The 14,836-nt window shown below is 40.2% G+C and overlaps 1 protein-coding gene across 2 annotated transcripts in view; it reads left to right on the top strand.

Moving 5' to 3' along the window:
• Positions 1-2,604, top strand: part of CA9 (carbonic anhydrase 9) — a 191,266-nt gene extending 188,662 nt beyond the window's left edge. For both annotated transcript variants that reach the window (XM_040420683.1, XM_040420682.1), the window contains exon 12: positions 1,905-2,604. In XM_040420683.1, coding sequence (XP_040276617.1) covers positions 1,905-2,001 — 97 coding nt within the window. In that variant the 3' untranslated portion in view covers positions 2,002-2,604. The remainder of the gene's footprint in view (positions 1-1,904) is intronic.
• Positions 2,605-14,836: the final 12,232 nt, after the last annotated feature.

Here is a 14,836-nt window from a genome sequence, read left to right as displayed (position 1 = left end):
GCGGCTTCTCACTGTTTACCGCAGGGCCAGTGACATCACGACTAGTATCACTGGCCTGGGCGGTGCTAAGCTCCAGTCAAGTGAACAGAGCTTAGCCCGCCCAGGCCAGTTAATACAAGTCGTGACATCACTGGGCCTGCGGTAAACAATGAGAAGGCCACTGCGCTGCTGGAGCGCCGCTGCCTTCTCAAACAGCTGATCCGACACCCGGGACCCCCGTCGGTCAAAAAGCTGATGATCTATCAGAGGATACATCATCAGTTTAAACAAACTGTAGAACCCCTTTAAACCTTTCTACCAAGCCATCCGTTTGCGGATGATACACGGGACGTCCGTAAACTGTTTTATGTGGAGCAATTTACAGAGTTCCCTCATGACCTTAGACATAAACGGGGTCCCTTGGTCAGTCAGAACCTCCTTAGGCAGACCCACTCGAGAAAACATCTCCATTAACTCCTTAGCTATGAGTTTGGCTGATGTATGACGCAGTTGCACCTCCTCCGGATACCGAGTGGCGTAGTCGAGGATGACCAAGATGTGTTGGTGCCCTCTAGCGGAGATCCATAGCGATCTGCTCAAATGTAACCTCAATAATCAGGAGAGGCACCAGATGACTACGGAAATGTGGCTGGGGGCTGGTTATCTGCCAGGTTGGGCAAGACTTGCAATACTCTTCCACCTCTTTGAACATACTGGGCCAGTAGAACTGCTGTAGAATCCGGTCCTGCGTTTTCTGCTGGCCCAGGTGTCCCCCAAGAACATGTTGGTGCGCTAACTCCAACACGAGCTTGCGATACGCCTTGGGCACCACCAGCTGTTCAATATGCTCACCCCGTAGTTTATTTACCCGGTACAGCATCTCCTGTTGACCACAAACGGGGGAAAATAGACTCGGCCCCCGGTTGTTGCGGCTCACCCTCCAACTACTACCACATTCTCCCAGGCTCGGGATAGAGTCGGATCCTGGTGTTGTGCTGTACCAAAATTATCTCCGGAGACATTGAGGTCTGCCAGCTCAGGACCCAGTGGCAAGTCCTCCACATCTCCCACCATCACACTTAGCGGGGTTGTCTCCCCCTCTTCCACCGAAGTGGCGGTCACCCCTACCGCTGGCCCTTCTGACTCAGGTTCCAAGGTTCTGCCCTCCCCCCTGAGCGGGCCACTCTGCTAGGGTTACATCTGTCTCCCATTTTTAGGGACAATTTTTGGATCATTTTTCAATGTTAAAAAGCACCAGCAATCCCCCAGTGTGGTGTGTTATTAACCAGACTGTTTACCACCGGCTCTTTCCGTTTATCCTCAGCTATATATGTTAGTGTCACACTTGGTGTTAAAGGGGTTGGATCTAGTCCTAGGAGACTGCAGAATGGTATACCACACTTCAGGGCCATCTGAGCACCTCGATTTTGTTCAAATTTATTTCTACCTGAATCGAATCTTCTAAACCAATTCATTATAATTACTACTACTACTTGGTATCATCCTAGGGAGAGGGGGCTGCACCTGGCACTGCTTATCTGCTGGTTGAACACAGTCTCATTCAGCAGCAGATCAGGGAAATAATGGGGCGGCCATCATACACATGAGACAGTCATCAGATAAGCTCCAGCATGCGTTCTTCAGGGTTGTCCCAGCAAAAGATGGAAGAAAATATTTACAAAAATGTAAGGGGTGCACTTACTTTTGTGACATACTGTGTATGACACTGCTGCAGGGAAGGGGGACAAGACATTTAGGGCATACATACAGTATATCCTGGGGTTGAGAAGCCACTCATAGTCTGTCACACTGGTGGGGGGACAGGGGTAACAATCTGGTATCTTCTCTCATATTCTATAGGACCTGCACACCTCGTGTTACAAGTTTACATGATAGGTAATTACTTTGTTTATTATTTATTTCAGGTCATCGGATTCTAAATCAAATGTCATCTACAAAGCAGCAACGCTGATGAGAACATGGCGTGACCGTCAGAGCTCGACTGGGGGATGGGGGGTGTAAGTGTATATAGTTTATATAGAGGCCAGCACTAAGTGCACCCGAAGGTTGGAAAGGGCATCACTAGTAGAGGTCTTCCAAGATGTGGGGGGGATTATTACCAGTAGAGCTCGTCATGGGTGCGGGGGATTGTCACCAGTAGAGCTCTTTCCGAGGGGATTGTCACCAGTAGCTTGTCCTGGGTGTGGGATGATTGTCACCAGTAGAACTTGTCCTGGGTGGGGGATTGTCACCAGTAGATCTCGTCCTGCGTGTGGGGGATTGTCACCAGTAGATCTCGTCCTGGGTGGGGGGATTGTCACCAGTAGAACTCGTCCTGGGTGGGATGATTGTCACCAGTAGAACTCATCCTGGGTGGGGGGATTGTCACCAGTAGAACTTGTTTTGGGTGGGGGGTTTGTCACCAGTAGAACCCGTCCTTTGTGGGGGGATTGTCACCAGTAGAACACGTCCTGGGTGGGGGGATTGTCACCAGTAGTTCTCGTCCTGGGTGTGGGGATTGTCACCAGTAGAACACGTCCTGGGTGGGGGGATTGTCACCAGTAGAACACGTCCTGGGTGGGGGGATTGTCACCAGTAGATCTCGTCCTGGGTGTGGGGGATTGTCACCAGTAGAACTTGTCCTGGGTGGGGGGATTGTCACCAGTAGAACCCGTCCTGGGTGGGGGGATTGTCACCAGTAGAACCCGTCCTGGGTGTGGGGGATTGTCACCAGTAGAACTTGTCCTGGGTGGGGGGATTGTCACCAGTAGAACCCGTCTGTGTGGGGGGATTGTCACCAGTAGAACTTGTCCTGGGGGGTGGGGTATTGTCACCAGTAGAACCCGTCCTGGGTGTGGGGGATTGTCACCAGTAGAACTTGTCCTGGGTGGGGGGATTGTCACCAGTAGAACCCGTCCTGTGTGGGGGGATTGTCACCAGTAGAACCCGTCCTGGGTGTGGGGTATTGTCACCAGTAGAACCCATCCTGGGTGGGGGGATTGTCACCAGTAGAACCCATCCTGGGTGGGGGATTGTCACCAGTAGAACTTGTCCTGGTGGGGGGATTGTCACCAGTAGAACTCGTCTCTGGGTGGGGGGATTGTCACCAGTAGAACTCGTCCTAGGTGGGGGTATTGTCACCAGTAGAGCTCTTGCCAGGGACATCGTCACCAGTAGCTCGTGCCGGGTGTGGGGGGACAGTTATGGGGACACAAGTATGAGTGTATACAGTCTGTCGTAGTTGACACCTATCAATAAATGTGTTTTATGAACCCTGGTGTCGGAGCTGTGAATTCTCTCTTCGTTTTTACACGTTCTCCTTGCTGTGAGTCTGGACAATCGCTTCTTTGTGTTCCTCGTTTGTAGTTCTCGGGGGGAGGTTTGATCCCTATAATATGTACATTGTGCCTCAGCAGATTAGTCACATATAGTATAGCCCCCATGACATTGGGCTCACAGCCATCGCCCATTGCGGGGAGATCACCCTATAAGGACTTATTGGAGGTTTCTTCCCTGTCTGGAGTCCTGGGAGCGGAGGCCATAAATGGAGAGAGCAGGACTCAGGAATTCAGGCTCCTGCCCCCAGAAATAGGATTCCACACATGGCTGAGGGCAGGGTGACTCAACACACAGTGTGCGAGGGGGAGGCAGTGGCTGAGCTCCAGCAGCTGGAGGGTTAACTACACCCCCCTCCATCCTCAGCTTCTAACATCTGGCTCACATACATTACCACATCAGTCAGGCAGCAGTGAGGCCTGGGGTGCGTGTAGGGTGACCCCAAATTTCATACAGCACCTCAGCGCTAGGGGTCACTAATAATAATAAGGGAGTTACCAATAATAATAAGGGGGGTCACTAATAATAATAACAATAATAAGGGGGTCACTAATAATAATAAGGGAGTTACCAATAATAATAAGGGGGTCACTAATAATAATAACAATAATAAGGGGGTCACTAATAATAATAAGGGAGTTACCAATAATAATAAGGGGGTCACTAATAATAATAACAATAATAAGGGGGTCACTAATAATAATAACAATAATAAGGGGGTCACTAATAATAATAACAATAATAAGGGGGTCACTAATAATAATAAGGGGAGCACTAAAAATAATAATAAGGGCGTTACAATTAATAATAATAAGGGGGGCACAAATAATAATAATAATAAGGGAGTTACAATTAAAATATAAGGGGGTCACTAATAATAATAAGGGGGCACTAATAATAATAATAATAATAAGGGAGTTACAAATAATAATAATAAGGGGGTCACTAATAATAATAATAATAATAAGGGGTAACTAATAATAATAGTGGGGTCACTAATAATAAGGGGCACTAATAATAATAATAATAATAAGGGGTAACTAATAATAATAAGGGGGGCACTAATAATAATAAGGGGGCCCTAATAATATGGGGGCACTAATAATAATAATGGGTCACTAATAATAATAATAATGAGGGGGTCACTAATAATAATAATAATAATAATAATTAGTGATAATTAATATATAATAATAATTATTAGTGACCCCCTCATTATTAATATTATTAGTGACCCCATTATAATTATTAGTGCCCCCCTTATATTATTAGTTACCCCTTATTATTATTATTTATTATTATGGCCCCTTATTATTAGTGACCCCACTATTATTATTAATTACCCGTTATTATTATTATTAGTGCCCCTCTTATTATTATTAGTGACCCCCTCATTATTAATATTATTAGTGACCCCATTATTATTATTAATGCCCCCCTATTATTATTAGTTTCCCCTTATTATTATAATAATTATTATTATTGATATTAGGGCCCCTTATTATTAGAGCCCCCTTATTATTATTATTATTATTATTAAAAGGAGGGCTCTAATAATAAGGGGCCCTAATAATAATAATAATAATGGGAAACTAATAATAATAAGGGGGGCATTAATAATAATAATAATAATGGGGTCACTAATAATATTAATAATGAGGGGGTCACTAATAATAATAAGAGGATCACTAATATTAATAAGAGGGGCACTAATAATAATAATAATAAGGGGGGCACTAATAATAATAAGGGGGGCACTAATAATAAGGAAGGCACTAATAATAATAATAAGGGGTAACTAATAAGAATAGTGGGGGCACTAATAATAATAAGGGGGTCAATAATAATAATAAGGGGAGCACTAATAATAATAATAATAGGGGCACTAATAATAATAATAATGAGAGGGTCACTAATAATAAGGGAGGCACTAATAATAATATTAGGGGGGTCACTGATGATAATAATAAAGGGGCACTAAAAATAATAAGGGGGTACTAATAATAATGAGGGGGTCACTAATAATAATAAGAGGATCACTGATAATAATAAGAGGGGCACTAATAATAATGAGGGGGCACTAATAATAATATGAGGGCACTAATAATAATAAGTGTGTCACTAATAATAATAATAATAAGGGGTAACAAATAATAATAAGGGGGCACTAATAATAATAAGTGTGTCACTAATAATAATAATAAGGGGTAACAAAATAATAAGGGGGCACTAATAATAATAATTAGGGGGCACTAATAATAATACGGGGCTCACTAATAAAAAAAAGGGGAGCACTAATAATATAAGGGATTCACTGATAATAATAATAATATGGGAGGCACTAATAATAATAATAAGGGGTAACTAATAAAAATAAGGGGGCACGAATAATAATAATAATAATAATGAGGGGGCACTAATAATAATAAGGAGGTAACTAATAATAATAAGAGGGGCACTAATAATAGTAATGAGGGGGTCAATACTAATAATAAGAGGATCACTAATAATAATAAGAGGGGCACCAATAGTAATAATAATAATAATAAGGGGGCACTAATAATAACAGGGGGTCACTAATAATAAGGGAGGCACTAATAGTAATAATAATAATAATAAGGGGGCACTAATAATAATAATAGTGAGGGGGTCACTAATAATAAGGGAGGCACTAATAATAATAATAAGGGGTAACTAATAATAATAGTGGGGTCACTAATAATAATAAGGGGGCCCTAATAATATGGGGGCACTAATAATAATAATAATGGTCACTTAATAATAATAACAAGGGGGCACTAATAATAATAATGAGGGGCACTATAATAATAATGAGGGGGCGCTAATATTAATAAGTGTGTCACTAATAATAATAATAAGGGGTAACTAATAATAAGGGGGCACTAATAATAATAAGGGGGTCACTAATAATAATAATTAGGGAGCACGAATAATAATAAGGGGGTACTAATAATAATAAGGGGGCACTAATAATAATGAGAGGGTCACTAATAATAATAAGGAAGGATCATGATAATAATAAGAGGGGCACCAATAATAATAAGGGCACTAATAATAATAATACGAGGGGCACTATAATAATAAGTGTGTCACTAATAATAATAATAATAGAAGAGAAGAAAGGGGTAACTAATAATAATAAGGGAGAACTAATAATAATAATTAGGGGGCACTAATAATAATAAGGGGCTCACTAGTAAAAAGGGGAGCACTAATAATAATAAGGGGGTCACTAATAATAATAAGGGGAGCACTAATAATAAGGTGGTCACTAATAATAATAATAATAGGGGCACTAATAATAATAATAATAATGAGAGGGTCACTAATAATAAGGGAGGCACTAATAATAATATTAGGGGGGTCACTGATAATAATAAGGGGGCACTAAAAATAATAAGGGGGTACTAATAATAATAAGGGGGTACTAATAATAATGAGGGGGTCACTAATAATAATAAGAGGATCACTGATAATAATAAGAGAGGCACTAATAATAATGAGGGGGCACTAATAATAATACGAGGGCACTAATAATAATAAGTGTGTCACTAATAATAATAATAATAATAAGGGGTAACAAATAATAATAAGGGGGCACTAATAATAATAATTAGGGGGCACTAATAATAAGGGGCTCACTAATAAAAAAGGGAGCCTAATAATAATAAGGGATCACTGATAATATTAATAAATGGGAGGCACTTATAATAATAATAATAATAAGGGATAACTAATAAAAATAAGGGGGCACTAATAATAATAATAATAATAATGAGGGGGCACTAATAATAATAAGGAGGTCACTAATAATAATAATAAGGGGAGCACTAATAGTAGTAATGAGGGGGTCAATACTAATAATAAGAGGATCACTAATAATAATAAGATGGGCACCAATAGTAATAATAATAATAATAATAATAATAATAAGGGGGCAATAATAATAATGAGGGGGTCACTAATAATAACAGGGAGTCACTAATAATAATGGAGGCACTAATAATAATAAGGGGTAGCTAATAATAATAGTGGGGTCACTAATAATAATAAGGGGGGCACTAATAATAATAATAATGGGGGCACTAATAATAATAATAATGGGTCACTAATAATAATAACAAGGGGGCACTAATAATAATAATGAGGGGCACTAATAATAATAATGAGGGGCACTAATAATAATAATGAGGGGGCGCTAATATTAATAAGTGTGTCACTAATAATAATAAATAAGGGGTAACTAATAATAAGGGGAACTAATAATATAAGGGGGTCACTAATAATAAGGGGGTCACTAATAATATTAAGGGGGTACTAATAATAATAAGGGGGTATAATAATAATGAGAGGAATCACTGATAATAATAAGAGGGGCACCAATAATAATAAGGGGGCACTAATAATAATAATACGAGGGCACTAATAATAATAAGTGTGTCACTAATAATAATAATAATAATAAGGGGTAACTAATAATAATAAGGGAGCACTAATAATAATAATTAGGGGGCACTAATAATAAGGGGCTCACTAGTAAAAAGGGGAGCACTAATAATAATAAGGTGGTCACTAATAATAATAAGGGAGGCACTAATAATAATATTAGGGGGGTCACTGATAATAAGGGGGGCACTAAAAATAATAAGGGGGGTACTAATAATAATAAGGGGGTCACTAATAATAATGAGGGGGTCACTAATAATAATAAGAGGATCACTGATAATAATAAGAGAGGCACTAATAATAATGAGGGGGCACTAATAATAATACGAGGGCACTAATAATAATAAGGTGTCATAATAATAATAATAATAATAATAATGGGTAACAAATAATAATAAGGGGGCACTAATATATAATAATTAGGGGGCACTAATAATAAGGGGCTCACTAGTAAAAAGGGGAGCACTAATAATAGTAAGGGGGTCACTAATAATAATAAGGGGGCACTAATAATAATGAGGGGGCACTAATAATAAGGGAGGCACTAATAATAATATTAGGGGGGTCACTGATAATAAGGGGGCACTAAAAATAAGGGGGTCACTAATAAAAAGGGGGGCACTAATAATAATAAGGGGGTCACTAATAATAATAAGGGGAGCACTAATAATAAGGGGGTCACTAATAATAAGGGGGCACTAATAATAATGAGGGGGGCACTAATAATAAGGGAGGCACTAATAATAATATTTGGGGGGTCACTGATAATAATAAGGGGGCACTAAAAATAATAAGGGGGTCACTAATAAAAAGGGGGGCACAAAAATAATAAGGGGGTCAGTAATAATAATAAGGGGGCACTAATATTAAGGGGGTCGCTAATTTTAATAATTAGGGGGGCACAGGGTCTGCTGCAGTAATAGGTGGCGTCACACACTGTGACTCCTCGGGTGAGTCATGGTACAACGATGGCCAGGTACAATTGGTGCATGGCACTGTGTCTGGCATCCATTAGGGTGAGGGGCCACATTGTAGCATGTTGGGATGACTCCCGTTCTGTGAAGTATATCAGGCACCAGGTCACCCGGCCTCATCCCCAATTCCATCTTTGACTGGTGGGAAGCAGTCAGATGGAGTCACTGTCATCCACACAGAGCAGACCCCCACACCCTTGAGGGCTACAGCTCTGGATGTGGCTGGAGACAAGACGCTCTAGTTTCAGCTTCGACAGGGATGAAGCTTCTGCCTCTCAAAGTCAAATCAGGGGTCATCTTCTCATCATAATATCAGGGGTCATTCTCTCAGTATAAAATCAGGGGCCATCTTCTTGTCCTAATAACAGTGGTCATTTTCTCATCATAATATCAGAGGTAATCTTCTCGTCATCACATCAGAGGTAATCTTCTCATCACATCAGGGGTTATCTTCTCGTCATAATATCAGGGGTCATCTTCTTGTCATGATATCAGGGGTGATCTCGTCGTCACAGGGGTCATCTTCTCGTCATTAAATCAGGGGTCATCTCCTCGTCATCACATGTTCACAACAAAAGTCCTCAGAGGCGAAAAATATGTCCTTCACCTTCTGCTTCCATGAACTCTCCTAGTGCTGCTGGGTGCAGTATATGAACAGAATCAGTCTCCTTCCCCATCTGGCAGATGATAATATAGCCCCTTCTTACAGTCTCTAAAGAAGGAGTCATTTCAACTATACTTTTATGTACAGCAGAGGCTCTGCTCCTTCTGATGACCAGGACAGAAAGCTATTTCTATTGGATATGCTCTATTGGTAGAAAGATCACCATAGAAAAACCCAGGAGTCTGCAGAGTGAGTAAACATGCATGTCCACCAGCTCAGGAGGTGTACACTGCACACCAGGTGGCACCATACTATGTAAGTAACTGAACACCAGGTGGAGCCATACTATGTAAGTAAATGAACACCAGGTGGAGCCATACTATGTAAGTAACTGAACATCAGGTGGAGCCATACTATGTAAGTTACTGAACACCGGGTGGAGCCATACTATGTAGGTAACTGAACACCAGGTGGAGCCATAATATGTAAGTAACTGAACATCAGGTGGCGTCATACTATGTAAGTAACTGAACACCAGGTGGAGCCATAATATGTAAGTAACTGAACACCAGGTGGAGCCATACTATATAAGTAACTGAACACCAGGTGGAGCCATACTATATAAGTAAATGAACACCAGGTGGAGCCATACTATGTAAGTAAATGAACACCAGGTGGAGCCATATTTTGTAAGTAACTGAACACCAGGTGGAGCCATATTATGGAAGTAACTGAACACCAAGTGGAGCCATACTATGTAAGTAACTGGACATATCTGGAGCCATACTATGTAAGTAAACTAAACACCATCGGGAGCCATACTATGTAAGTAACTGAACACCAAGTGGAAGCCATACTATGTAAGTAACTGAACACCATGTGGAGCCATACTATGTAAGAAACAGAACACAAAGTAAGTGAATACAAGTGGAGCTATACAATGTAAGTAACGATCACCAGGGGAGCCATACTAAGTAAGAAACTAAACACCCGATGGCCGCCATACTATGTAAGTGACTGAACACTAGGTGGAGCCATACTATGTAAGTAACTGATCACCAGGTGGAGCCATACTATTTAATTAACTGAACACAAGTTGAGCCATATTATGTAAGTAACTGAACACCATGTGGAGCCATACAATGTAAGTAACTAAACCATGTGGAGCCATACTATGTAAGAAACAGAACACCAAGTAAGTGAATACCAAGTGGAGCTATACTATGTAAGTAACTGAACACTAGGTGGAGCCATACTAAGTAAGAAACTAAACACCCGATGGCGCCATACTATGTAAGTGACTGAACACTAGGTGGAGCCATACTATGCAAGTAACTGATCACCAGGTGGAGCCATACTATTTAAGTAACTGAACACCAAGTTGAGCCATACTACGTAAGTAACTGATCACCAGGGGAGCCATACTATGTAAGAAACTAAACACCCGATGGCACCATACTATGTAAGTACTAAACACCATGTGGAGCATACTATGTAAGTAACTGAACACCAGGTGGAGCCATACTATGTAAGGAACTGAACACCAGGTGGAGCCATACTATGTAAGTAACTAAACACCATGTGGAGCCATACTATGTAAGTAAGTGAACACCAGGTGGAGCCATACTATGTAAGTAACTGAACACCAGGGGGAGCCATACTATGTAAGTAACTGAACACCAGGGGGAGCCATACTATGTAAGTAAGTGAACACCAGGTGGAGCCATACTATGTAGTCAATGAACACCAGGTGGAGCCATACTATGTAAGTAACTGATCAACAGGTGGAGCCATACTATGTAAGTAACTGAACACCAGGTGGTACCATACTATGTAAGAAACTGATCACCAGGTGGAGCCATACTATGTAAGTAACTGAACACCAAGTTGAGCCATACTATTTAAGTAACTGATCACCAGGGGAGCCATACTAAGTAAGAAACTAAACACCTGATTGCACCATACTATGTAAGTAACTGAACACCAGGTGGAGCCATACTATGTAAGTAACTGTACACCAGGGGGAGCCATACTATGTAAGTAACTGAACACCAGGGGGAGCCATACTATGTAAGTAAGTGAACACCAGGTGGAGCCATACTATGTAAGTAACTGAACACCAGGTGGAGCCATACTATGTAAGTAACTGATCAACGGTGGAGCCATACTATGTAAGTAACTGATCACCAGGTGGAGCCATACTATGTAAGTAACTGATCACCAGGTGGAGCCATACTATGTAAGTAACTGATCACCAGGTGGAGCCATACTATGTAAGTAACTGAACACCAGGGGGAGCCATACTATGTAAGTAAACTAACTGATGGTCACTTAGGACCTATATACGTCTTTGGATCATGTACTGCTTTTATTAATTAAAACTTCACATATTATTTTATTTTTAATACACATCTTATCTCTTTTCTTACTGACTACTGTTTGTTGCCACAGTTATTTATGGCCTGTATTTACTTCTGATATTTCTTCTATTGTCGCCTGTATAGCTATTTGTGCACTCCTATTTGTGAGGTTTCCTCACTACCTTCACATAGGGGATCAGTGGTGTAAGCTTTTCTATATTGCTTTTCACTATTATCACTGCCAAAAATCCACAATAAACGAGAACCCATACCTGGAAGACCTATAGTTTCAGGCAATAATAACATATGTGAAGGTATCAGTACATATGTAGACGCCATTATTAAACCATTTGTACAGACTCTTCCCTCATACCTTAAGGATACTAGTGATGCAGTTCTTAAGTTACAGGAAATACATGTAAACGAGAATACTCTGATAGCGAGCCTAGACGTCGAGGCTTTATACACTAATTTATATCACGATTTAGGCATAAAAGCGGTTAGAATCCTATCTATACAATAAGGGTACACAATGTCACGAGCACAAACAATTTTGTTATTACACTATTACGATTTCTTCCTCACACATAATTTTTTTGTTTTAATGGGCAATATTATTTACAGACCACTGGCACCGCGATGGGACGGTTTGTACACCAAGTTTTGCAAAAAAAAAATTGGGGTGGTGGAAGATAAATATGTTTTCACGCACAAAATTCACTATACATGATCACATAATGTACTGGGGTAGGTATATAGACGATATTTAGATTTTTGGAATGGCACTAGATCACAATTTGAACAATTCACAAAGGACCTCAACGAGAACGACGTAGGCCTAGCATTTACAGCAGAGATCCAGGAAAAAAGTCTCAATTTCTCGACTTAAAGATAAATATAGAAAATAATGGAAAAGTCACTACTGAAATATATAGGAAGTCAACGGGAGAGCTGTCACCCAAAACCTCTCAACAAAGGCATACCACTAGCTCAATATCTGAGAGCCAAGAGAAATAGCATAAATGAGTCAGCCTTTGAGAAGGAATGTAAAATACTGTACCAAAGATTCTTGACTAGGGGATATCCTAGAAAGACACTATATAGGGCCTATAATAGAGTTAAAAAGATGCAGAGAGACAGATCGTTTAGGAGGAAGGAACAAAAAATGAAAAAATAATACGATGTATAGGTACCTTTGATTCTCAACATCAACGAGTATATGGGATTCTCAAAAGATATTGGCATATCCTTAGATCGGATAAGGACCTGAAGGAAGTATTACTAGAAGTCCATCAGTAACGTATAGGAGGGGAAAAAACCTAAAAGATATTATGGTACACAGCCACTTCCAAAAAAAGAAATGCACAAAAAATTGTCTATTCGCACAGGGATCATACCCATGTGGAGGATGTGCATTCTGTAAGTATATGGTGGCAAAAAAAAAATTTGTAAACCCCCCATGATGGAAAAAAATCATTATTAAGGATTACATTAACTGTAGAACTTCTGGTTGTTATGCAAGCGGGTGTGGACCCACTGCGCCATATACTGGGTATACTCCAGAGGGGTGTAACTAAGCAGCTACCTGGTGAAAGGATTCGGACCTTTCTGGACCTCTAGGACTACCTTGGTTTGACCCTACTGACGTCACACAGAACATCATTCCAAGATGGGGCTGCCCACTGGTGATTTAACCCCTTAAGGACACAGCCTTTTTACACCTTAGGACCAGGCCATTTTTTGAAAATCTGACCAGAGTCCCTTTAAGTGCTGATAACTTTAAAACGGTTTGACTTATCCAGGCCGTTCTGAGATTGTTTTTTCGTCACATATTGTACTTCATGACACTGGTTAAATGGAGTAAAAAAAAAAATTTTTTTTGCACCAAAAAATACCTAATTTAACAAAAATTTGAAAAAAATTAGCAAATTTCAAAGTTTTCAGTTTCTCTACTTCTGTAATACATAGTAATACCCCCAAAAATTGTGATGACTTTACATTCCCCATATGTCTACTTCATGTTTGAATTGTTTTGGGAATGATATTTTATTTTTTGGGGATGTTATAAGGCTTAGAAGTTTAGAAGCAAATCTTGAAATTTTTCCGAAATTTACAAAAACTCAATTTCTAGGGACCAGTTCAGGTCTCAAGTCACTTTGCGAGGCTTACATTATAGAAACCACCCAAAAATGACCCCATCTAAGAAACTACACCCCTCAAGGTATTCAAAACTGATTTTGCATACGTTGTTAACCCTTTAGGTGTTGCACAAGAGTTATTGGCAAATAGGGAGGAAATTTGAGAATTTCATTTTTTTTGTCTAATTTTTCATTTTACCCATTTTTTCCACTAACAAACCAAGGGGTTAACAGCCAAACAAGACTGTATCTTTATTGCCCTGACTCTGCCATTTACAGAAACACCCAAATATGTGGCCGTAAACTACTGTACGGCCACACAGCGAGGCGTAGAGTGAAAGGTGCGCCGTTTGGTTTTTGGAAGGCTGATTTTTATGGACTGGTTTATTTACACCATGTCCCATTTGAAGCCCCCTGATGCACCCCTAGAGGAGAAACTCCCTAAAAGTGACCCCATCTAAGAAACTACACCCCTCAAGGTATTCAAAACTGATTTTACATACGTCGTTAACCCTTTAGGTGTTGCACAAGAGTTATTGGCAAATGGCGATGAAATTTGAGAATTTCATTTTTTTGCCTAATTTTCCATTTTAAACCCATTTTTTCCACTAACAAAGCAAGGGTTAACAGCCAAACAAGACTGTATCTTTATTGCCCTGACTCTGCTGTTTACAGAAACACCCCATATGTGGCCGTAAACTACTGTACGGGCACACAGCGGGGCGTAGAGTGAAAGGTGCGCCGTTTGGTTTTTGGAGGGCTGATTTTGCTGGACTGTTTTTTTTGGCACCATGTCCCATTTGAAGCCCCCCTGATGCACCCCTAGATTATAAACTCCATAAAAGTGACCCATCTAAGAAACTACACCCCTCAAGGTATTCAAAACTGATTTTACAAACTTTGTTAACCCTTTAGGTGTTGCACAAGATTTAATGGAAAATAGAGATACAATTTCAAAATTTCACTTTTTTGGCAGAT

Source organism: Bufo bufo, chromosome 2, assembly GCF_905171765.1.
Source record: "Bufo bufo chromosome 2, aBufBuf1.1, whole genome shotgun sequence".
NCBI lineage: Eukaryota > Metazoa > Chordata > Amphibia > Anura > Bufonidae > Bufo > Bufo bufo.
The sequence above is the reverse complement of the archived record's forward strand: the minus strand, read 5'-3'. Positions and strand labels throughout refer to the sequence as shown.